Source organism: Mustela lutreola, chromosome 6 (assembly GCF_030435805.1).
Source record: "Mustela lutreola isolate mMusLut2 chromosome 6, mMusLut2.pri, whole genome shotgun sequence".
Lineage (NCBI taxonomy): Eukaryota > Metazoa > Chordata > Mammalia > Carnivora > Mustelidae > Mustela > Mustela lutreola.
Window position 1 is genome coordinate 71,013,000 of NC_081295.1, and position 26,863 is coordinate 71,039,862.

Consider the following 26,863-nt stretch of genomic DNA (forward strand, 5'->3'; position numbering starts at 1 on the left):
AACTTCTGAACTTGTTTAATAATAAATTTAGAAATAATATTCTGAGTCCACAAGTCTATCCCAGTAGTTTGACTACTGAAAAGCTGTTTGTGTACAACTATCTTAATATGAGAAAAAAAGTTGTATTATAGTGATATAACTAAAGCTGGCCTTTTTTCAGAGTCAATAATTCCTAATTAGTTATTGTAGATTTCCTAAAAGCTCTAATGAATGGTTAAAAGAAAAAAAAAAGAAAAAGAAAGAAAAACTGAGATTGAAGGCTAAAATTAAGTCTCAGAATTTTTCAAATATTTTCATTTTCATGATCAGAATTGTCCATTAATAAGTTTCATATTTTTGTGGTTTTAATAAAGCATAACATTCCTTTAAAGTAAGTTTTGTTAAAATAAAGATAGAAGACTTAAATATGAGCCAAGTCCTATTGTATTCTTATGCCCAAATACAATGTCAATGATTTATCTCATGAAATGGAAGACGAGGACCATCTGATTGGAGAGAGTGGAGATGGAAAAGGAAAATAAGACCTCTGACCCAGAAAGTTTCTTTAGGGCTGAATCTGCTGTAATCCATCCCCAGAGAAGCAAAATGGAAGCCATCTGTTTTTCTATTATTTATTTAGCTGCATTACAGAAGCTTATTCAGTTTCCATTTTCCCTACTGCAACTCACAATATGTCATTAAACTGAACCCATATAAACTTGGGAATATATAAACATGAATATTCCTCTTTGCAAAACACAATTCAAGTAGAGGATTCTGGAAGAAATGTCTACTGAATGTTTCATTTCCAATTAATAGACTGATTCTGCTAATTCCTTAAAATTAAAAGTGACTAAACCCCTATGGGGTTCTACATGGTATGTCATTGAGCTAGGAAGTTGGAGGGGTAGGGCAGTGGGTTCACCTGAGCAGTCTACTAGAATAAGCATTATTAAATAAATGGATGAACAGAACCCCTGAAGAGAACCACTTAATCTAGATTAAGCACATCTAGAAATGTGGGAGCAGTTAACAATAAGAAAAGTTACAAGAACATACTATGCACCAAAGGCTGTTTGAGATCTTTACATGTCCAATGTTTCATAATAATTGCTGGAAGAAGATTCTGTTCTTATAGCCACTGAAACTTAAGAGGATAATGTCAAATTTGTAGGACAAGTATAACACCAGGTCTTACTGACACCAAAATCCATAATCAGATTTAATTATTAGCTGGTTTTTACCCTTGCATTTCTCCAGGAAACAGTCTACCTGTCTTCTAGTGACAAGGTTGGGCATGAAGAATCTGACTCATTTTTATTTGTTTTGTATTTTATTTAAAATAAAAATTGGTCTCTCATTTGGGCAACCAATATTTCTCCCTCCTACAAGGTGAGGGGTTTCATGGCCAATTCTTACTCAAGGGGTGCCATGATGGGTCTCTTCCTCTGCGCAAAAATGAAATCCTTGATCTAGAATTTCAATTTCCTAAGCACAGAGTTTTTCTAGCGGCACAGATCTTCCAATTAAAGACAAAAAAAATGTTTATTATCAGAATGCTTCAACTCTGTGATAACTTTATAATACGCTCTGGAATATGGTACTGATATGCTTCTTGACAGATTTCTTTAAAAAAAGACAACCAAGTATTTTGATGTTGTGTTTTAGTAGTACAGTTTTGCTGAACAGAAAAACACTTCTATTTTCTCCCCTTGATCAACACTTTCCAGTGCCAAAAATTTCATTTAGGAAGGAGCAGGGGACAGGGGTATAGGGAATCAGAACATGGAGTGGTCACGTAGATGGTCTCTGGAAGTAAACAGACCTTGATCCAACATCAGTTCTGCTACTTAGTTCTAAATGATCTTCACCAAGTTACTTAACTTCCCTACTTCCCAGCTGTATCATCTGTAAAATGAGGGTAATAAATCCTTTTCCTCAACGGCATTTTGAGACTCAATAAAATAATGAATAGAAAATGCTGTCTCCAGCCAGACACAGAAGCAGGAGCATGATCAATGGCAGCTTCTACTATTTAAGAATTGACTCTGCAATTGCACTCCTGGGTATTTACCCCAAAGATACAGATGTTGTGAAAAGAAGGGCCATCTGTACCCCAATGTTTATAGCAGCAATGGCCACGGTCACCAAACTATGGAAAGAACCAAGATGCCCTTCAACGGACGAATGGATAAGGAAGATGTGGTCCATATACACTATGGAGTATTATGCCTCCATCAGAAAGGATGAATACCCAACTTTTGTAGCAACATGGACGGGACTGGAAGAGATGATGCTGAGTGAAATAAGTCAAGCAGAGAGAGTCAATTATCATATGGTCTCACTTATTTGTGGAGCATAACAAATAGCACGGAGGACAAGGGGTGTTAGAGAGGAGAATGGAGTTGGGAGAAATTGGAAGGGGAGGTGAACCATGAGAGGCTATGGACTCCGAAAAACAATCTGAGGGGTTTGAAGTGGCGGCGGGGGTGGGGGGAGGTTGGGGTACCGGGTGGTGGGTATTATGGAGGGTGCGGATTGCATGGAGCACCGGGTGTGGTGAAAAAATAATGCATACTGTTTTTCTGAAAATAAATAAATAAATTTATTAAAAAAAAAAGAATTACTTACATTTTGGGATAAAATCACCTACTGTCACCTGTTTTCTTCAAGTTTTAAAACAACTTTTAGAAAAAGTTATGAGCCAGACTGCAGCCAGATGGCCTGGACTGTAATCTGGGTCTGCTATTGACTAGCTGTGTACTGTAACCAAGAGAGGTTCTACATTTTTGAATGATGATGTAATAATAGCACCTAGCCCCATATAAGGCACTGTGAAGATTAAGTGAGCTAATGTGGGTAAAAAACCTCTAGAAAAGGACGAGTAATACAGCGATTTCTCTTGAAGTTTTAGTATTTTCAAGTACCAATTTATTTCAATATTTCTTTAGTCTGAATTGAAATATAACCACAGCTTAAATCTTACTCAAGAATACTCTTTAGGCTTTTAATTAAGACAGTGAAATCCACTCGAGTGCAAAAATGCATTCCTTACATGAGTCAGCATCCTCTTTTTCTCTGTAATTATGTATCATGTTTTAGATGTCTTACTATCTTACTCTAAATATACTTTGTGGTAATTATTAGCAAAACAAACATCAGACGGGTAAATACATAGTAACAGGATACATTTGAATGCAAAGTGCTACATTTCTTTAAGTTTGCTTATTTTTCATTTAAAAACAATCCCTAGACAATTATCCTTCCATTAGTCCCCAGTATGTTAAAAACAATATTGAAAAAACGTGAAACAATTACTTTGCTTCAATTCGGGGATTTCAGCTATACTTCAAAATCCAGCCAGAGTTTGGTTTGGCTCTTAGCTTGAAATAACCCCACCTTCTCTCTCTCCAGCAGCTCATTCTAGTCGCACAGGGGTTTTTGTTAGAGCTGAAAAGTTACCTGTATTCCCTCGTAACAAGAGGCAACACAGTGACTGTAGCAGCGAGGGCTGAGGGCCCTATAAAAAAATACAGGCTTTTTTTTTTTTTTTTTGCTAAATTTCTGGGCTGAGGTCACTCACAGGAAAAAAAAAAAATCCAATAAAGAGAATCTCTGGGTTTATACTTTAGAGGAATTATAAAAGATTACTTGAGGTGTCTCCAAATGCCTCCTACAAATGAAGAGGAGAGCGAGCACGCACAGCCTCAGCACATCCTCTTCAAAAGGACTCAGAAAAGATGGCAAATGAAACAAGTCACATTAAAACTTTTACGTCTATGGTTAACATCTGAATAGTCTTTTTTTTTTTTAATAAACATATAATATATTTTTATCCCCAGGGGTACAGGTCTGTGAATCGCCAGGTTTACACACGTCACAGCACTCACCATAGCACATACCCTCCGCAATGTCCATAATCCCACCCCCCTTCTCCCCTCCCCCCTCCCCCAGCAACCCTCAGTTTGTTTTCTGAGATTAAGAGTCACGTATGGTTTGTCTCCCTTCCAATCCCATCTTAAAGGTTTACTTATTTATTTTAGAGAGAGAGAGAGAGGAGGGAGGTGGGCATGCAAGAGAGAGCAAGCAAGTGCATGCATGTGGGGGCAGAGGCAGAGAGAGAGACAGGCAGACTCCCCACTGAGCACAGAGCCCCACATGGGGCTCAATCTCAGGACCCCGAGATCACAGCTCTGAGATCAAATCCTGAGCCAAAATCAAGAGTCAGATGCTTAACTGACTGAGCTACCCAGCCACCCCTAGCAGTGGTTTTTTTTTTTTTTAAGATTTTTATTTATTTATTTGACAGAGAGAGAGATCACAAGTAGGCAGAGAGGCAGGTAGAGAGAGGAGGAAGCAGGCTCCCCACTGAGCAGAGAGCCCAATGCGGGACTCGATCCCAAGACCCTGAGATCATGACCCGAGCCAAAGGCAGCGGCTTAACCCACTGAGCCACCCAGGCGCCCCCCTAGCAGTGGTTTTAATATTGTCTTCATAAACACGGCCTAAGGGAGGGAGACATGGTTTACTATTTATCTAATATCTAAAAATAAAAGATTTTGATTAATAAGCCCAATAAATTAGCATTTAGCATAAGGAACATATGTTAATGAAGAAAAGTAATACAATGAGACAAAACAGTGGATATTATCAAATGCCAAGGAAAGACCCCCAGAAAAACTAATTCAGCAATTAACTGATCAATCCTCTTATAAAATGTAAAGCCCTAACCAATGAGGTGAGCGTTGGGGAACAAAGACCACATATTATAAGAAGAGCAAGACTGCACAGCTTTTACGTTGTCGAAGAAAAGTAAACAGATGTTGTTGCTTTTCTACTATATATAAGAGTCATCTGAGTCAGGAATTAGTGCTGTTCAAGGGAATAAAATAAAACCCAGTTCAGTATTGTTCCCCCGACTTCACAGACATACAACAACAGAGTCATCGCTTCCTTAACACTCGAATGATTCCCTTGGTTTCCCAGTGGTCGGCATAAGAACTGTGAATGTTGGGGCACCTGGGTGGCCCAGTGGGTTGGGCCTCTGCCTTTGGCTCAAGTCAGGATCCTGGGGTCCTGGGGTTGAGGCCTGCATTGGGCTCACTGCTCAGCGGGGAGCCTGCTTCCCCCTCTCCCTCTGTTTGCCTCTCTGCCTACTTGTGATCCTGCTCTCTGTCAAATAAATAAATAAAATCTTAAAAACAAAAACAAAAAAAAGAACTGTGAGTGTTTTAACTAAAACTGAGCTTCTTTTTAGTGCACACAAACAACCACACAGATTTGACTCAGGTTCCCAGAAGCTGGAATATTTTTAAACTTGCACCACTCCTGATCCGTATCTGGCAGCCTGCTGACAGAGGAAACAGGCTTTACAGGGCAGGTAATGCCTAGTCATCAAAAGGGACTTTCTCCAATTCCAACAACAAACCCTCAGGCTCAGAAAGCCTCAAAAGGCAAAACAAAGTTCCAAAAGATTCTTAATTAGCATTTGTAATCTTTTAGAACTTCTGGCTCTAAATTAATGTTACTCTCTTTGATCTTGCAGTTCTGCAAAGTAAAGAGATTTTTGTATGCTTATAGTTTCATATTTCTGTTAGCTTGTGTTCCATCTGTTTAATAGAGCCCTTCTCAAGTGTGCAGACTAGCTCTTGGAGTGACTGGCAAATCGGATTCATCCTAGAAATATAAATCAGATTAATAGTTGCAATTCCTACAACTGCTCTCTGTAATTCTGAGCAGAAACACTGGTCCTACAACTTGAGAAGCCATTTTAATGGCCTCTAATGAGCTGAACAGACTGAAATTTTTCACTGGCTTTAGATTAGCAATGGGCTTTTGCCCTGCAAGGTAACACAAGCATTTAGCAGATATTTAAAACATGTTTTACTGTGTTTCTGTGGTTATGTCTAAGCAGGCTTAAACAACATGGGAGCTTAGAGCATTCCACGATTTTTAATAGAGATAGCACCTAATTTAGAAACACAATTACAAGCAGCTGTAGGGTAGATTTCACGAAAATGAGCCTATGTGGGATAGATGCCGATGTTCTCTGATGGGTAACACACTGTGAATTATTACTCCAGAGAGGGGTCTTTATACTGAATAATAATTCTCTAAGCCTAGTGTCAAGATCACTTGCATCCATCTCCTGGGGGCGCTTGTTAAAAATGAACTGGGATGCACCTTATACTTCCTGAATCTGTTAACTCTGGAGATGGTACTTTGAAAGCTGCATTTTAACAAACATCTGATGAGTCTGATGCAAAACAAAGTTTGAAACCCAGGTTTATTAAGATGTAGAGGAAATACACACATACTTTTACTCAGTGGTAGACATGCAGAGACTTCAGGTCCCAGTCCCCGGGAAAAGTTGGCTCCTGACTGGACTGGGAAAGCCCCTGACTCACTATCTTGTGGCGAGGAGTGCTGTGAGGGCAGGGACACTGCTGTCGCTCTCCCAAGTGAGGGAAACATCTCAACGAGAACACTAGGCACAACGCAGACACTCCCTACACGTCTGAGGAATCATTGGCTAACTGGAAAAGGATTGCAGACTCACATTTCTATCTAAATACACATCAGGAATTCACATAACCCCACCATCCTTTTGGGTTTGATGTACTGCTGTAGGAAAACAGATCAAAATATTTAACACAGCTGGGGTGCCTGGGTGGCTCAGTGGGTTAAGCCGCTGCCTTCGGCTCAGGTCATGATTTCAGGGTCCTGGGATCGAGCCCCATGTCGGGCTCTCTGCTCAGCAGGGAGCCTGCTTCCCTCTCTCTCTCTCTGCCTGCCTCTCTGCCTACTTGTGATCTCTGTCTGTCAAATAAATAAATAAAATATTTAAAAAAAAATATTTAACACAGCTATAAAAGGACTCACAGGGAAGCCATCTTAATGTGGGGCGCAGCTTACCAGCCAGGATACTCTTGAGTCCCTGCTTACAAGTGCCCCCATCTGGTCATAAGAGGCGGCCCCATTCACTCCCTTTGCCCTATAAATGCTGTCATTTCTGCGGTATATGAAATGAAAATTTCATTTCCTGTAGAGAATGAAAAAGGTAGCATTTCCTATGTGGGACAGGAATTAAAACAACAGCATTTTGAGAAGCACTGCCAAATTTATAAAAGAGTGCTAGTATGTATGCCAGTATTGGGGGTTCATCTAGTCATTTAATAGATACCCAGTGTGGAGACCTTACAACATTGAAGAATGTAGCTGTTTCACCAGAACAAAAAGTTCATACAGCAGTTGCCTCTTAGATTATATAACTGATCTGTCTCCTTTGAAGGCTGGTGGATGTTTTGAGGTCACCTTGCATCCTTACTGGGTGCCAGGTAGCATGTTCTGTGCTGGGGTGTCTCAGAGAACCAGAGAAGATGTAGCCCCAGCCTTTATGGAACTTACTGTCAAGCAAAGTACACAGACTCAGAAGTATATAACTGAAACCGACAGCGTCATCGGGCTGTGTGCTGTGAAGGAGCATAATGAGGAACCTGAACTACACTCCAGCAGATCAGATAAAGCTTCCCCAAGGGAATGATATGAACTTGAAGCCTGCAAAATGAGAGATGAGCTAGGAGACGACAGACCTGGAGGCTTTAGGCAGAGAGCAAAGGATGACTGAGAACCACAGTGGTTAAAGCATTAAGTTTAAAAACGAGCCTGGCAGAGATGGGCAAGAGGGGCCAGAGAACACAGGACCTTCCAGGCCAGGCTCAGAATTACGGTCTCCATCTCAAGAGTAATGGAGAATCACTGCAAGTGTCAAGCAGGGACAAACAAACAAATTTTCAAATGCATACTCTTGGGTTCTAGTCTGGAAGATTCTGGTGGGGCTGGCCCAGGCCCCCAAATCTGAATTCTCAGAAGGTCCCTGGGACTCTGATGCAAAGTCTAGGAGCTACTGCCGTGGAACATTAGTTGTCCCCACACCCAGCCTGAGCAGGTGGCCTGCCAACTTGCCCTTACAATAACGGTCCCGGTCTGAAAAGGATATACACATTCCTTGCATTGTTACTTTATCTGGCCTGGCTGTGTCAGCTTCCAGATCAAAAGCAATGCCTGGGGACCCTCTGGCATTTGAAACAGGTGAAGGAGGGGGTGGTGACGGGTGGCAGAGCAGCCGTGGTCAATGCCCAGCCCGTGTCTGCTGGACAGAACCCCCTTCCAGCCATGGCGCCAGCTCCACAGTCTTTCCCACTCCGCCTCCCTATATGCATTCCTTGCTCGGTGTGCAACAGGGCTGATGTGCAGGGAAATGACTGTGTGTTCCTCCCCTGGCAGCCTCACTCTGGGACTGAAGGTAACCGCTGTTTAAATAGCTCTGTTCCTTCAGCCTCCCGGTGGGCAAACTTCGAGACTGTGTGTTTTACACAGACTCCCAGAGTGGTTGCAGCAGGACTGTCCCTGCTGTCCACAGTAGTAATCAGTGTGACAACAAAGCTTTCATGGGTGGTCTCCCCTTCCCCGGCTCACTTCCTCACCCCCCCCATGGAGGTCTTCCTCAGCTCCCAAATAAACCACCTGCAACTCAATCTTTGTCTCAGGGTCCACTTCTGGGGGGACAAATGGTCTCTTGCTGTCCTAAAGTGTATTACCAAAAAAAAAAAACAAAAAACAAAAAACAAAAAACCAAACCCCAAACAAACAAACAAACAAACCCCAAACAAAAAATCTGGTAGAGTCTGGCTACCAAAGTTAGTAAATTATTACAAAGGATGCAAGGAAAATGCATTAAAATCTGAATGAAAAATTCTATCCACGTATATAACAATTACGAGAAAAGGAGAGAGAACATAATCTGGTATGGTATTGTGAGAACTGTCTTCAATGTTATATTTAAAAAAATAAAACATGATCAAACTAGAGAGAGAGACAAACCATAAAAGACTCTTAATTTTAGGAAACAAACTAAAGGTTGCTGGAGGGGAGGGGTTGGTGGGATGGGGTGACAGGTTGAGGAATATTGGGGAGGGTACGTGCTATAGTGAAAAAAAATAAATTAAAAAAAGAAAAGGAAAGAAAGAAATGGGCCAGCCTTTCCTTTGCTCTGCTAGAATAAAAGAATGCCATGCAACAAATAGGTAACCTATTCTTCTTGCCCCGTTAATACAAACTAACATTTACTGAGGGCTTATTATTAGTCACTGCTCTCAGAGCTTTGCACAGCTTACTAGTTTCTTAAGTCCAGGTGAAAGAAATCAGCAATCCAAAAATTTTATATTTACTTATGAAATGAAAAAAATATTAAATATGTTCACACAGATTCCCTTAGAGCAGAGAAACCAGCCAACTTCTACCCTGTAAATTCTACCTTAAATCAACCATTATCAAGCCATCAGATACATTTTTTCATTAACAGCCTTTCTTTTATCTGTTCCCATTTACTATGTTGGCACCTCGTGATCATTTATATCTAAAATACCCAGTGCCATTGGGATTACTGTGAGAACCAGTGACTGCCTGCAGTAGAAAAAGGTAATCCTAAGTCAATTTTTAAAAATATTAAGGAAGAAATTAAAATTTTTAAAGAGTAAATGAATCTGTGTTATTTTGAAACATATTGTGTGGAAGCATTTAGGTTGCAACATCAAAATGTCTGCAATCATCTCTTACATATACTTCTGCGTAAAAAATACAGTGAGGAAAAAAATGTTCACCTTAAAAATTGAGGGGTTATTTTGATCATCTCCCTCATGTTTCCTTTGCATGTAAGTAATCAAATCGTTCAGTTTATTTTTCAGTTATAAAAATAAAGTAAAATAAAAACAGTAAATCTGGGAAGATGAAGGCAAGAGGAAATCCAAAGAGTCTCTGAAAATATGAATAATGGAACACCCACGTATCAAATGAAAGCAGATCACCTGAAGAAACTGACCTTAATACAAAGAAGTCCAAGTATTCAGTCACACAAAGTAATGACAGGTCAGAATTCATTGACTCAAAAGAGAGTATGGGTGAAAAATGCATGACACAGAAAACTATTTAGATGTGAAACATATGTAATAGGTTATAGAGAAAACTAAAAATGTCTGTGGTTGTTCCCTAAATTCTGGGTGATTACATGAAGAACCATGACCACACCTCAGAGAAGACAGGTCACTGGAATGGTCAAATCCACAACAGCTTTTTTTTTTTACATAAATTTTGTGTTAAAGAAGACCCTAGGAAATCATCCCAAGGAGATTCTGCTGTGAGGAATCTCTGGCCCTGGGAGTCTGGCCTGGAGCCGGTAAGGTGAATGAAAAGCCTGTGAGATAGGCCAGCTTGTTCCTCAGAGTCTTCTGTTGGTATTTTAAACAGTATCTTGGCTTCTGAAATCTAAACACTAGGCAGTCTTACCACCTTGTGAGTCAGAGTCAATGAACTCTGTATCTATAATTATTACTATATGAATTAGTGCTTTATTTGTCTTAAAGTAAATTTCCTCACATGGTATGACCTCATTTTGGAGGGCTGGGTTGGGGAAAATGAGTTTACGTTACATTAGTCATAGTTTTAAGGGTTAAAAAAAAAAATCATCTTCCTGTGGTTAATAATTACAGAAGTTACAGCTCACCTCATCCATAGGATAAAATAACTTTTTTATAAGGATAGTGAGGCCTGGGGCGCCTGGGTGGCTCAGTGGGTTAAGCCTCTGCCTTCGGCTCAGATTATGATCCCAGGGTCCTGGGATGGAGCCCTGCTCAGCAGGGAGCCTGCTTCCCTTCTTCTCTCTCTCTGCCTGCCTCTCTGCCTACTTGTGATCTCTGTCTGTCAAATAAATTTTAAAAAATAAATTAATTAATTTAAAAAAAGGATAGTGAGACCTGAAATGCCAGTACTCCAATAGCACTGCTATGAATTTACAATCAGATTAATTAATTCAAATGTCCACCTGGCTCATCCATAAAGATGGAAGTTATAAAATATTTAAATAGAGAATGATGTTGCCTTAGGTTTTAAAATACTCATGAAAGGGGCGCCTGGGGGCTCAGTTGGTTGAGCATCCAACTCTTGATTTCAGTTTGGGTCATGATCTCAGGGTTCTGGGATCCCCCTGAGGTGGGCGCTGCACTCAGTGCAGAGTCTGCTGGGGACTCCCCCTTCCTCTGCCCATCCCCCTACTCACGTACATGTGCATGCATTCTCTGTCTCTCAAATGAATAAATAAATCTTTTTTTTTTTTTTAGATCTTTTATTTATTTATTTGACAGAGATCACAAGTAGGCAGAGAAGCAGGCAAAGAGAGAGGAGGAAGCAGGCTCCCTGCCAAGCAGAGAGCCCGATGCGGGGCTAAATTCCAGGACCCCGGGATCATGACCTGAGCCGAGGCAGAGGCTTTAACCCACTGAGCCACCCAGGTGCCCCTGAATAAATAAATCTTAAATAAATAAATAAGTAAAATACTCCATAAAAGAAACTCCCAAAACCTAAGCACTAAGGAATACCTTTCTACCAATCTGCTTTTTTTTAGTAGTATCCTCAGCTGTTGGAAGGGCACACGACTTTTATTTAAAGATCAAACAAAATCTAGTTCTTTACCTAATAATCCACTGAGCTTAACATTCCAACTCAACTCTACAAGTGAAATCAAAACTGAATGAGCTCATACAGGTGACCCTTGAACAACATGGGTTTGGACTAAGCAGGTCCACTTATGCATAGATTTTTTTTTTCAATAAATTATATATACTACTGGAAATGTACTTTCTCTTCCTTATGATTTTAATAACATTTTCTTTCCTCTAGCTTACTTCATTGTAAGAAAACCATATATAATATCTATAATGTACAGAATATGTGTTAATCAACTGTTTATGTTATCGGTAAGGCTTTCAGTCAACATTAGGCTGTTAAGTTTTTGGGAACTTAAAAGGTGTACTTAGAGTTTTCACTGTGTTGAGTACCCTTAACCCCCCATGTCATTCAAGGGTCAAATGTAGTGCAATTAACAGTTTAATAATTAAATGGAATAACACATATGCAAGCATTTAGAATGAAAAAGAAGTAATGTATATTCTTCACAAAACTCTTCACAGAAATATGAACTGGCATGAAGTAAAATGACTGGAATTTCTAAACTCCTAACACCAAAAAAGTTCAAGCAGAAGAGGAACAAGTAAGAATTAAGCCTGTCTGATTAGATATGCTTTTAAAAACCCTCTGCCTAATTTTTTTAAGTCCACTACTGATCTTCATCATCCTTTTACATTAAATCAAATACATTTTCAATAATGTCCGAGAAAAGATAACCAGAGAACATAAAACATCTGAGATAGAAAACCTCTTTCAACCAGAGAACTTCTAAACAACACTAATATTATCACTTTAGTTACCTGATTTCAGGAGATGAAGAGATTTCATTTGTGTCTGCCCTTTTATTTCTTGGAAATGATGGACTAGCCGGAGGCATCTCACCACTTAAGCGGTCTGGGAAAATTCGGTCTTTATTCAAATTGATTTCTGAATAGGGACAGTTGGCAGCACTAAAACATTAAAAGGAAAAGGGAAGAACATTCTTATTAGAACACACCTCTAATGAAAATGACAGGCTACAGAACATAAAATTCCAAAATTTAATTGAATGTTATATATATTTACATATGCATATATGTATGACTAAATGTATCGTACGCAATATTTTGTTTCTCAGACCCAGTTTCAGTATATTCTGAGAGCAAATGTGTCTTGGCACTTGATGTTCAGACGCTATCTGATGAAATCTTTGGAATTGAGGAACCATCACTGCAGGATCCCCTCTGTACTGTCCAAGGGCAGAGCCTGTGCATATCTACGAGAACGATCAGCCCCAAGAGAGAAATGCTTAAGACATCCTAGGAGGCCTGGTGATAACGGTGGGTCAGAGAGATCCTGATGGGACAGATGGAGCAGGTCTGCTTCCCAAAGTGATTCTCCAGCCTCAGGGTCCTCAAGGGCTGTGTCATTTCCTTTATAACAGCTGTCCCTCTCAAGGAAGGCAGTTCCCCCATGTTCCTGACTCCACATTCCAAATGCACACCTGATATCCTAGGCAATACATGTATCAATCTGTAGTTAACCCTGTTTCGGATCTCAAAGGAGCCCGGACGCCAACTTGGATCATGACCATCTAGCTTGCTTCCCTTCTATCAGTGCCCTCTGCACCCCTGGCTGGTCTCTCAGGATCCACTTGGGGATCATATCTGCTATCCAAGCAAAGGAAATCTAGGCCACTAATTATTAAATCAGTGTTAAGTCAGTATCATCCTCTGCCTAGGCCTCAGCTCTCTAGGCTCCAGAACAACTGGGCAGCCTCTGTATCTCAGGCCTCCAATACACAATGAACCCCTCCAATTAACGGCTCCTCTGCCCCTCTGGTTTTAGGAAGTCTCCTTAAAACTGGAAATTGTTGGATCTTAGATAAATTATATTAGTGTCTTATGTGTCTCTTCCTCTCTCTAGGTGATTGTGGGAATGTTGATAATCACCCAGGGAAAATTTTTAAACAATGCATGTCTATTCTCCATCAAGAAAATCAGATAGATACCTTCTCCTAGAAGAGGGGGGAAGAGTTTGAAAACCAAGTGATTCTGATAGTGGTCTATAAAACTTATCACAGATACATTGTAAGCTAAAATACAATCTTTATTTTACCTAACTTCATACTGCTCTACACTCTATGCAAAAGACAAACATAAATAACATTCCCTTATGTTTTGACTTAAATGTATATAATGCTAACCCAACAATAACAAAAACAGTAACTAGTAATATTTATGGAGTTCTCACTATATAATCAAGTACTGTACTAAGCACAGTACCTCACTTAAGCTTTACAATATCCTATGAGGAAGGCTTCTCATGGGACAAATTAGGCCTAAAACGCTTAGGTGACTTCAATCATTAGTTATTTCATTCATTTGTTCAACAAGTATTTATCAAGCATCTATTAAGCCCTAATTATCTTCCTAGGCACTGGAAACACAATGGAAAATAAAAAGACAAGGTGTCCCCTCTCATGAAGATGATATTCTAGGAGAAGCCACAATTGCGCAAACATAAATTAGATAACCTCACATAATGACAAACTCCTTGCAGTATGACCTAAGAGAGAAGATGGGGCTGTTGCAGGTGTGAGGAGGGGCCTTTCTGAAGTGGCAGCATTTGAGCAGAGCCCTCAAGGTCAGGAAGACGCCTGCTCTGTCCACACAGGAGAAGAGCATTCTGGGAAATGGGAAGAAGAAGAACACAAATGTAGGGAAAACTCATAGGGAAAGTTTGGTGGGGGAAGATCAGTGATGGTCGAGTGTGTGAGCAAGGGGAGGGGATGCACTAGAGGCAGGTGGGGGAAGTGTTATGTAGGGTTTGGTCATGTTGTTATGTAGGCCATGGTCATGAGTTCAGTTGGTTAGGTTACTTTTGATCTGAGGGCACCAGAGGACCTTCAAATAGGAGAATGATATGGTTTGATATACAATTTAAAACAATCACTCAGAATAGAATGTTTTGTGGAGGGAAGATTTCAAGAGGACCGAATTGGAGCAAAAGTAGTTTCATAAGAGTAAAGACATCATGGTGACTTGGATTTGGGTGGCTAAAACAGTCACAGTACTTCTGTGATCCCTCCAAGGGAAGCTGTGCATGGATAGCTGACGGAGAGTCACATCAAAGAAGGACTGAAGAATGGTCTGCAGGTTTCTGGCCTGAAGACCTGGGTGGTGATAAGGATGCCTTTTCTCTCCCCACCCCCTCACAAGATGAGAATGATGAGAGAGAAGGAGATATTGTAGGACCACATCAGGAATTGTGGAATGTTTATTAAACAATCAAGTAGAGATGATGCCTTCCCAATGTCACACAGCAACAAAGCAGCTCAGTAAAATGAGCCCACTATTTCATTTATCTTATTGAGAATGGGCATGCTATTTTAACTCATTTTTATTCAAGTAATGATGTTAAGGAAAAATCTATCACCATTGTCTCTTCTGAACAAGAATCCTTCAAGTACCTCATGGAATCCTTTATGGAGTATTTGTACTAATCAGTGTTTACAGATATAAGTAACAAAAACCAATTCAAAGTTGAGCAGAAATCAACTTACTACAAGGGCATCATTCAGCTCAGTAGGAAGACCGGGCAGTCAGGTTGCATCAGGAAGAAAGGTCCAACCAGCTCTCCTCCCCAGGCATAGTCTACACTGGATGGGGGGCTCCTGGGGCTGTGGCCTTCATTCACTCTGCAGACCCCTCAGCCACTTCCACACCCGCCCAACTCCCACCCAATCCCAATTCCACAGAGGCTGCAAACACCAAATGTCACCTGCCTTCACATCACTCCTTCTGATGGAGGACCCAGCTGGCAGCATCTGCTTGGCTAAATTTCAGTTTTCTGCCCACACAGTAACTGCCATAGGTCTGAGGAAGGGGAGAGGCCCTGCTCCCTGTGGTTCCCCCAAGAGACGTGGAGCTTGCCTTCCACCTATCTTGTTTCATACAAAAATAAATGACCCAGGCTGGCCTCATAATAAACATGCTTACAACCAAATTTATCAATGAACTCCCACTCTTCTGATGAATAAAGATAAGAAATACAACCAGTTCCTCCTGTTATTCTTGAGTCTTTGTTTCTGACAAAGGAAATATATTAACTAAGCCTCAGATTGTCATCTTTAACTCTGTTCTATTCTTTCTTCCTCATATTGTGTATTTCTATTACAAATTTATCTCCTTGCGTTTTGTGAACAGCAAGAAAAAAAATCTAAATATAATTTTTTTTTTTTTTTTTTTTTTTGGACAAATAGTATGCTGCTAATCCAAAAATACTGCAACCATCACGTTTCACTCACAGTTAAACACCTGGCTTTACAATGACTGAAGAACTATCTACACACCTACCCTCAGCTTTTCTCAGATATGAAGTAAAGAAAATGAGAGGCCTGTTCTTGACCCCACTCACTCCCACACTAAAACCCACAATATTCTTTGGGGCTGCCTACCCCCGACTACGCACAAGAGGTAACAGCTATAGTTTAGAACTCTTACATCATTCCCTTCCCCTCTCTGTTGACTACATGAAGGAGGAATAGCTCTAAGATCCCTACATATGGACTTGGACAGCTCACAGAGAGGCGAGACTGCAGAACAAAATCAGCCTTACTGTCTAACTCTCCGGATTGTTAGGGCCAGAGAGGAATTTCAAACTCTTGTCTTGAAGTAGGGGAAGGGAGCACAGCCCTCCCAGCAGAGATTTACTAATGGGCCGGGCTGATCTAACAAGGGAGTCCCACCATGATCTTATGCTTATACCCCCCTCTTCTTTTGAACCCTGAGAGAAGTAAAATGGGTATACACACCTCACATTTCTACACCTACTCTGGGGTAGAGAAGGAAGCCAGCTGGTTCCTGAAGTGGGTGGTGATTTAAAAAAAAAAAAAAAATGCAATGCCACAAAATGCAAATGAAGTGTGCTCAAGTGACAGTATGCGAGGAGTGATGGGTAATCCCCCAGACAGAAATCAGGAACCTGGTTCTAAAGGTGCTCTGCCTCTCCATCCATTACTTCCTCAAGAGTGAACACAACTTGTGAGACCCCATCTTCTCACTTGTAAAACGAGGATGATAACAATGTCGTAATTTCCACGGCTTAACTGCATTACACACATTAAGTGCTTTACTTCCATAATCTTGTTTAATTCCTACAACCCTGGGAAGTTGGCTCCTTGTCTAGCACTCGTTTTACAGATGCAGAAACTGAGTCTTAAAAAAGGGAACTTACTCACTGTTGCTTTACCAGTTCTTGGCAGAGTCCAATGATGAGCTCTGACTGTCCTGTTACGTCGTATGGGGGCAAACAGTACCTCGCCATATCGAAGAATGCCCTCAGCTTTAATCAGTGACAATGGACTTTATCTGAGTATCGTCTTCGAGCAAGATACTCCTGTCATAGAGCTAATACGCTTCGACCCATAACTGAATCTCTTTGCCAGTTTCCTTTTTCTTAAATTTACAACGTTCATACAGTTTTAAAAGTTACCAGTGCTGATCAAACTTCTGCGGAGAAAGTGGGTTCTCATTAGGCTTCTGATCATCTCTAGTTTCTCCTGTACTACCTCTGTGTATCATGTACACAGGGGCACACACGTATCCACATATACATAACTCTTGACCATGATGGAGTTCCTCAGAGAGCAGAGGAAGCAACTCATGCAGGGGCACACAACTATCTACCATGAGGATTTCATCAGGGTACACCCTGTTCTACTGGCAAATAATTCCGTATCAGCTTCACACACGAATGTCAATGTGCCTCCAGTCCCTCTATGGAGGCAGTTTTTTCCTAGGACAGACTGGTCCAGCTGATGAGGAAAGGGAGGACTGCCTTATTCACTATTCCCCACTGCCACCTTTGAAATCCTTTTAATTGTGGATACGTTTACTTAAACAATTAGGTAACATTTCCAGTTTTCTGAGTGATCACATAATCGTTCTCACACACTATCCTGACCAAAACCTGAGTCAGGCTCTATCAGGCCACATGCTTCTTAAATGAGAGTCTAGGAGTTACAAGCAGAGACTGGGTGCCATCCAAGCCTCGGTTGAATTCTGATTCGGCCACTGTCTGACCCTCAGGCATGTACTTAACTACTCCAACCCTGTTTCCTCACCTGTAACAGAGATTAGAACAGCACCTGTTTCACAAAGCCACTGTGAACAGTAAGTGAGATCACACAGTAAGTCCTACAACAGTGCCTGGAACACAGGAAGTCATCAATAAATCCCACCGGTTGTCAGTATTCAAGAAGCCGAAGCAGACGAACACATAACCAGTATGGTGTAAGAGAGCATCGGCAAAGATAAACAACAGCATTAAAAAGTCCATACCATGCCTCACTTTTGGAGGTTCTCTGCTTCTCTCAGGAAAAGGGTGCTACTCCATTCATGCCTCTATGAAAACCTGTTTGCCCCAGACTGGCCTTCTTCGGTGTAGGGACCCCCTCCTCTGTGCGGCCCACCACCTCACCCTGCAGCCGGCCCAAAGCAAGCACTCAGCAAGCGTATGCTGGATGCAGGGATGGACGGATGTTCAGTCAATATGATGTTTACAGTTTGCAAGTGTCTGTTCACTTTTTTAAAACTCTCCATGGATTCTATGATGACCTTTTAGAGGTTGTTGGAGATACTCCCCATTTCTTCTTGTTTATTTCCTCCATGATCCAATCTTATGTAGAAAAGATTTACTTCTGAAAGCACTAGAGATACACAATATCTTTCATATAACTTTAGTTCTCCTTTAATCTCCTCCCCTTCTCTGACCTTTCCATAGTCCGAATGAATGAATCAACAAAGGGAAACACCACACCACCACCCAGATTAATGCTCCCTTGCTAGAAAGAGAGCATGGAGCAATCTCGCTACCGAATGTCCCTAGAGACATGAACAAAATCCACATTCGACTCACTCACTGATCATTTACATTTCAACATCTGAAAACATCACATTCTCAAAATTCATAGCCGAGACACATGTTCTATTTCTAACACTTCTTACATCAAATTCAACTATTATAATTTTTCAGAGAAGCTAACAACAACCGCTAGTCAAAGCATAGCCTTTTGCTTATGTGTTCATAAAAGTGATTATTCTTGCTTAAAAGAGCAACTTTCCTTGTTATCTAAGCAAAGAATGCATGTTTTGATTTATGCAGTTTCTCAGTAAATTAGTCCAAAGAGAATTTTCTCATTATGTTTTCCTAAACACAGCATTCTCAGCAAGGACAAAAATAAGTGCCAGAGAAATGAACCTTTTCAAGAATATCCATGAGGCTGCAGCTATGCCACAGTCTACTAATGAAATGGAAAACAGGCTGTGCCTGTTAAGGATTAATAACCCGCCGGACACAGAGCTCTGAGTGTTGTAAATAGGACAGCACAGTTGGGAAGACTCAGAAAAGCCAGCAGAAAGGGCTAAGAAGAAGGGGAGAGAGCACAGGCCAGGAGCTGATGGCGGCTGCCAGTTGTCTGAAGCCCACGTACCACTCCTCGCCGAGGCTCCAGCCAACCACCAACTCTGCCCCAGGCTCATGCACAAAACTGCTAGTCACGCCCTCCATCTGACAGAACACCAGATGCCACTTCTTTATCAATATATGTCTTCAAGCCCGAAGGTCTATTGCTTCCTCTTTTCATTCCAAAAAAATGAGTAATTCTCTATCGGTTCCAGTTAAACGGAAAGATTTCTTTACCGCATCTTTCCATAAAATTTTCCACGACTCATCCCACAATGCACCCCCCCTCTTTTGGCAGATACGACACCGCATCGCTGAAGAAATGCTCTGGAGAGAATCACCGCAACTTTGTGAAATGCGTGTGGCTCAGCAGAGAGCCCTCAGAGGTCCATGGTATTGCTGGGGAAAGGTGGTCGTAATGAGTGGACAGTGCCTTCAAGCAGGGGACAGGACTGTCACCAAAGACCTTGCCATGACAGGCAAACCTCTCAGCTCAGGCCAAAAGCACTCCTAAAGAGATGATGGACATTGCTTTAAGGGGGGTTTCCTTCCCAGAAGGCCAAAACAAGTATTTCAACTGCCCCACAATAACATAATATCAATATGCATGCTTTAAAATAAAAACAAAAACTTCTGTATTCTTGTCCTTAATTTTCCTCAAATTTCCATAATTTGAACAAACTGCCTCAGTCCAATGAATATCTTGGGGTTGGTAACAGGTCAAAGGTTCAATATTACTGTTCTGTATCTTATATTTTAATTAAATTATGTACAGCTTTATATCTCCATTAGTCCCTGAGTTCCTTGAAGGTTGCTGTGACTAATTCTTGGAGCAGGGCCTTGAGAGGCACTGCGAGGGGAGAGGTCAATAGCACACACCCTTGAGCTAGACTGGGTGCCATTCCCTGTTTCCCCCTTACCAGAGCCAATCAATAAACCTCTCCAGTGCCATAGTGGCCTCATCAAAAATTGGAAGAAAATAACACTAGGACTAATAGGGTAGTTCTGAAGGTTATCCATACATGTAAAACAGAGCAGTACCTTGTGCAGAGGAAATACATGCTCAATAAATGTTAGTTATTATTGGGGAAAAAACTCAAAAATATTTACTGAATGAAATTATTAATATACAATGGAAATTTATTAATGCTAGTGGGTTATTTCTGGCATTTAGACTTATATAATGTCTGAAAAATAATCTAGCTGCCTTCACTCAGCAACACTAAACAACTCTGAAGATATAGTATATTTAATTCAGTTTGCATTAATCATATAACTTTGGGTTTGCAATTACATAAACAATGAAAAGGATTTTTCTTTTTTAATTTTTTCCATTCTTTCCTTCTTTCTTTCTTTTTTTTTTCTTTTAAATTATTTTTTAAGCAGGCTCCATGCCCAATGTGGGGCTTGAGCTCAGGACCCTGAGATAGAGAGTCACATGCTCTACTAATTGAGAGAGCCAGGAACTTCTGAAAGGGATTTTTATTTTTTTAAAAGATTTTATTATTTATTTGACAGAGAGGGATCACAAGTAGGCAGGGAGGCAGGCAGAGAGAGAGGGGGAAGCAGGCTCCCTGTGGGGAGCTCAATCCAGGATGCCGGATCATGACCTGAGTCAAAGACACAGGCTTAACCCACAGAACCACCCAGTGCCCCTGAAAAGGGCTTTTAAGTGGGTATCTGTAAATGGAATCACCATCCTATTCTTAGACTATTTACTCTAAAATAGATTGAATCCCATGAAAACCTCAGGAGGAGTGTTACAAAAGGACGATAAGCAGTATTTGAGGATTCAGAGATTAAGGAAAGATGGAAGGAAGGGAGGAAGGGAGGAAAGAAGGGGAGAAGAGAAGAAAAAGAAAAGGAGGGAGAGGAAGAAACATTAATTACATCACTTTTACAGTTCCTATTAACTCTCAGAGGAACAGGTAGTGCAATGTTCAGATTTTTCAGAAGACCCAGATTCACCGTGCGTACAGACTAGATAAACAAGGGACCATTTTCCTTACTGGGCAATCCAATTAACATGCAGTCAGAACACTTACACTGACAAATGGTGATTTTAATACATCCCTAAACCGGTGATGCTTCTGTTCCTCAAAAATCACAGTCAAATCATTGGAACTTCCAGGTATTTCATAAGATTTTTAAATGCCTATAAACAACCTCAAATAGCCTACACAATACATCAAATTTCAGATGCATAATTTTTATTTCTTTTTTAAGTTACTTAGGGGTTAAAAAAAATACTTGAAAAACATTGTTTTGGATCAATGCATTCTCAAGTGTGACTATTTATATTTGTGCTGCTTATGATCTTTGCTGGTAATCTATGATAATCTTACTTCTCATTATTCAGATTGTTGAGTCCCCAAATCATATCATATTCTATCAAATAAAGACCTTCAACAGGGTCTGTCTTCTTCTCATTATTAACGGTTAACCCAATATGACTCTTTCAGAAAATAAGTGTCTGGACAACTGGTCAGGCTGTCAAGAAAAGGCAAATAGCTAGAGTAAATTTATTTTAAACTGTGAATGCTTTTTTCAGGAATGCAGGAAGACTTAACTACAGATACACTCTTCATTTTTACAGGGTCACCATGGAAACCACATTTCATATAGATCAAAATATAAAATTAGCTCACATCTATTAGTACACATGGAAATCATTATCTTACACATGTGTGGGATAGGTACCCTCTCTTTGACCACATAAAGAATCCCCGTGTGAGTGGCAGCAACACATACCTGTGAGGGCCCAGGTGTCTCACTCTCTTAAAATGGCCAATCCCTTTACATCCTGGGGTTGAGCATCCACCATGTTCGGAAGCTTCCATTAATTCTAAGGGGTCTATAAGAAAACAAGGGGGCAAAAATGAGAGAAAGAAAGAAGGGGGCATAAAATTAACCAGAAGGCTATAAGATAAAAATTAAAAATCTTAAAAGTCTTTTTAAAGGTTTTCCCCATGCTTTTGTTCACATTATTTATCTTTCTTCAATAGTGAAATGGTAGACTTTGGTTTAAACCTCTTTCAATGTCACAGATTCCAGAAACACCTAAAGGTCAATTAATGAGGAGATTCTAAGCAATTTTCATCAAGTAACTAACATAACTAATACAGGAATACTAGTATACTGTGAAAATTTCAGACACCACATTGGTATACAGAGAAACAGTTACAGATCCTATTCATACTACATACTACCCCACCCACATTTCAGACACTCCCTCAGCCCGACAACTTATGTTCATGTGTAATGTGCTAGATGTTGTTCTAAGCATTCCCATATATACCTGTGTGTGTGTGTGTGTATCACGTTTTTGTTTTTGTTTCATTTAGTCACATATAAGGGATAACATAGATGTGTGCTATTCTGAAACATTTTTTTTCTTTGGTCTTTAACTTCATGTCTTGTAAATCTTTCCATCTAGATGGTAACATCTTTATGGCTGTTGCAGTGTCTGTATTATGAATGCACCAGAATTTAACCAATCTCTGTTTCTAAGGTTTGTTAGTTTAAATACATTGTAACAAATGGCATTCATGTGAATTTTTGTACCTTTACACAGCCTGTAGGCGGCATCCAGAAGTGAAGCCACTAGAAGGGGGACTGCATGCTAAACATTTTAAAACCCCACAATAATCTATTTCCTACATATTTTCTGTTACAAAGTATATGTTTTCTTTCAAAGTAGAAATCACAGTATGTTAAGTTTTCCATGTTTACTTTTTTAAAAATTAAATTTAAAGAGAACTTTTACTGAGGTTATTATAAATCACATGAAGTTTTAAGTAATGATTCATATAGAGACCTTGTAGACTTTGCTCAGTTTCTCAAAATGGTAACATTTTGCAAAACTACAGTATGAAATCACTCCTGATACACTAAATTTTGATAGTCTGACAAACTGTCTTCCAAAAATTCGGTATTGATTTTAAAAGGTGAGGAGTACTTCTAAATAAAAGTAAAAAATATATATATAAACTTCGCTTTTTCAAACATTACATTTTTTCTTTTATATTTTTGTGACTGTCATGTGACTGAAAATGTAGGAAAAGGATTACATAGAGAAGAAATGTACAGTGAGAAAGAAACAGAAAGGATAGGAGAAAAGAACACTTTAAACATACAAGAACATGGAAACATTTATTTAAATTATTCTTGTATCTCTTACTCAAAGGAGGTTGAAGAGGATGCCCGGTTTTTGAACACCAGCCCACGGGGTGAATGTCTGGAGAATCTGCATCTACCCAGTAATCGTAGCAGCTGTTCCAGCCATCAAAGTGAACCTGGATGACAGAAAGAAATTAACAATACAATTCAGGTCACGAAAATCCCTACAATAGAAGTTTTACCCACCATAACAATTTTCATTCTCTTCTAAATTATACAGTAGATTTAATACCAAATACATTTTTTTAATTATTTAAATTACTTCATTTACACTATGAGGGAAAAAAGGGCACTTTTGACTTATTTTTAAATTATCTGTCCATTTAAATTATCTGTCCATTGCCAGGAGTACTTCTACAGGGATATTATTATATGTATCTTCCAACACTAGAACATCTTGAATACATAACATCTTCATATAAGCAACACCACACCCAGTAAATATGCCTTAAGTAACGAATACATCGGGGCAGGGACGGAGAAATGGGAGGGGGTAGTAGAGAGGCACAAGGGCTTTTCATCTAAATGTCAACTCTTCCAGAGGTAGCTAGAAAGTCTTTTTAAACAAATTCAACATCCTATTAGAAATACAACCAGTTTACAAAATATCTCTCCATCCAATGCATTTCTAAAGAACATTTTTTTCTCATAAATAATTACAGTATCTCTCAAAAAGGTTTTATGTTGGTGCCACTGTTACTGACCACCATGTGGAAGAGCACCTGGTTCCCCAGCTAGGGTCACTAAGAATCAGCTAAGTAGCTTTTAATTATTACATATACTTTATCTTTTAGGATGGAAGATTTACCAAAAGGCTACAGATATTTTACTTTTACATTGTTTGCCAGCTACATCTCCTTAAGTCTGCGAATCCCTTACTCCTAACCAGACAACAGAGGCCAGATGGATGATAAACGCAAACATTAAAAGCTGAACAACAAAAGTTCTAGAACAATGCATGAGTGAACATGTTTGTCATCTCAGAGTAGGATAACCTTTGTAAGCAAGATGCCAAACTCAAAAGCCGTGAAAGAATAGACTGTTCAATTGACCACATGAACATTAAAACTTGAGAGTGGCAAATATTCTATAATGAGTGGCAAATACCACACACACAAAGAAGAAAGGCCCAGGAGAAACCCCCAAAATACATTTATTACATATGTAACAATGTACTTTGTTCCTTAATGTATATAGTTACCATATATTAACATAGTAATATTAAAAACCCAATAGAAAGATGAAAAATAGATATAAATTGCTCATAAATAAGAAACTAAGTATAGTTAGTAAACATATAAGAAGATAATCTATTTCACTTATAAGCAAAACACTACAAATTAAAATCACAAGATGTAGTTCTTTCAACCTGTCAAAAATGTGCCACTTGGGTGTTTCCTAGAGTTGGTGGGTATGAGAATAAAACGCTTTCTCTTGGACTGCTGATAGGAGTATTAATTAGCAAATACTTCTGGTATGTTATTTGCAATAACAATCACTTAAAATATATCACCCTTGACTTGATAATCTCAGTAACTCAACTCTTCATTTACAGTAGAAAACAACCTGGGTATCCACCGTTAGGGACTGGCTAGCTAAATTATGGTACATCTGTATGACAGAATAGTACAGAGCTGTTAAAGTACATATAGACAGGTTAAAAATAAAGTCCTTCACAATGAATCCACTTTCTCAAGCTGAAAATCAATAAATCCTAGAATCAAAGCCCACAGAATCCCATATCTGGAAGAAATCATAGGTATTATTTTAAAGAAGAGAAGAGATCACACAGCTAATTAGGAGAAGTTACAAAGCCTAAAATTCAAGGATCCAAATAAAATTACTCATCATTCACATGCATTGAATATAAAAGCAGCACTTACATAAAATTACCTAAGTCAAAGTAACCCCTTCTTTTCCTTTGATCAAAAACAATGCCCAATTAACAGTGAGAAGACATTCATGATAATTTTCTAAAAATACCAATTTATGCTATCAATGCTACCAATAAATGAACACACATAATTTAATGTTAAAGTAAGTTTGAAGTGTCCTAATTCTCAACTAATCAAGTGATTACCCTATTTTATTACACATGAAACGTCCCTGGATTCTGATCTTGCTATTCCTAAATTCCATTTATTTGACACTGGAATCAATGTTCACATAATGTATGTCTCATTTGTTGTAAATGAACTCCTAAATTTTTTAAAATTTAGGCATCTTCCTATAGCAAACATACTCAATCCTAACAAATAAATGGTTCTCCACCCCTGCTACAGATCAGAATTTTCTCAATGATGAAAAGGAGAAAGAGATAAAGGGGGAAAAAAACAAACAAAACGTCTGAGCCTACCTAGGAGATTGTTAAACCACGGGTTTGGTTTTGCGCATACTTATGTTGTTTACTCAACGTCTAAGTTACTGAGGTGTGCGCTCAGAATTGAGACCCATGGATATTAACAAGTACATTACTGTACACCAATAGAGTCTCTGAAAGTCTTGATATCATAAATAAACAAAAGGGTTCTTTTTAAAGTTTCCTTACATATGTCTTTAAGAATGTTTATGGTAGATCTAGCATATCTGTTGATACCACAATGTGTCATAGTTTTCCATGAAACTGACTTAGTTTGGCAATGAGATGTTATCTACCTAGGATTAATGTACTTTAGATTCCATAGATAAGTCTAATACCACCAATAAACTAGACTGGTAGACAATCTGGAGAATTTTAGTAGTTTAAAATTACAATTTCAGAGATAAGATTTAGTTTAGATATTATGAACAGAGGTAACAATAAAATTCTCTTTGATAAGTACCAAATATACTTAAAAATGCTATATGAAAGTATAGAAGCCCCCATGAAATAATTTTATTAATGTCTGTATAGTTTTATTTCATCTCTTGTAAATTCTACTACTTCAGTTGCTGGCATATTAAGAGGTTTTAAACAAATAAAAAAAATCAGACACTTTAGTAACATTGTTATAGTTTTACTCTTGCTGGTGACTATTTTGAAAAGTAATCCAAAGTCTAACAAAGAACAAGAAAGGAAGATACACAAATGTGTAACATGAAATACTTAAAACTTTTACAAACCCAAAAGAGACATACAAAATATTTATAATACAAATGTTCCACTAGAAATACAATTATATATGAAAGCAACTCAGCAATAATTCTAAATTTAATAAAAAAATCTAAAGAAAATAATATGAGGGGCATCTGGGCAGCTCACTCAGTTAAGTGTATGATTCTAGACTTAGGCTCAGGTCATGATCTCAACGTTGTGAGATCAAGGCCCAAGCTGGGCTCTATGCTGGACATAGAGCCTGCTTAAGCCTCCCTCTCCCTCTGCAAAGGTCTAAAGCCAGGAGGACAAATGGAGAAGTAAAGGGGCCGACAGTTGAGACGTGACAGTAACCAGCAACGTGAGTGGAGGGCAAACGAAGTTCGGAGTGCTGACCTACAGGATAGAGTGGTGAGGGGCTGCCTAGGCACCTGAGAACAGGACCAGAGCAAACCCATGTACCAGGCAGAACCCAAGAAGGACTCAATCTGGTGGCAGGAGGTAGGAGAACTCCTTTAGTGTGCTCCCCAATTCCCCCCACCATGGTGACTGCCCCTTCAACAACCCTGTCAGAGAGTAGAGGTTTACCTTGTAGAGAAATAAAATCACTAAGGCTCTGAATTCTAGAATAAATATCCCACGGCCATGGGTGGGACAGAAAGTAAG

General features: G+C 39.4%; 1 protein-coding gene across 8 annotated transcripts in view; it reads right to left on the minus strand.

Annotated features, from left to right (window-relative positions):
• The window catches only part of L3MBTL3 (L3MBTL histone methyl-lysine binding protein 3), a 111,286-nt gene that overhangs the window by 19,564 nt on the left and 64,859 nt on the right, over nt 1–26,863 (minus strand). For all 8 annotated transcript variants that reach the window (XM_059177582.1, XM_059177575.1, XM_059177577.1 and 5 more), the window contains 3 exons: nt 23,126–23,240; nt 21,697–21,799; nt 12,300–12,449 (listed from right to left, as the gene is read on the minus strand). In XM_059177582.1, coding sequence (XP_059033565.1) covers nt 12,300–12,449; nt 21,697–21,799; nt 23,126–23,240 — 368 coding nt within the window. The remainder of the gene's footprint in view (nt 1–12,299; nt 12,450–21,696; nt 21,800–23,125; nt 23,241–26,863) is intronic.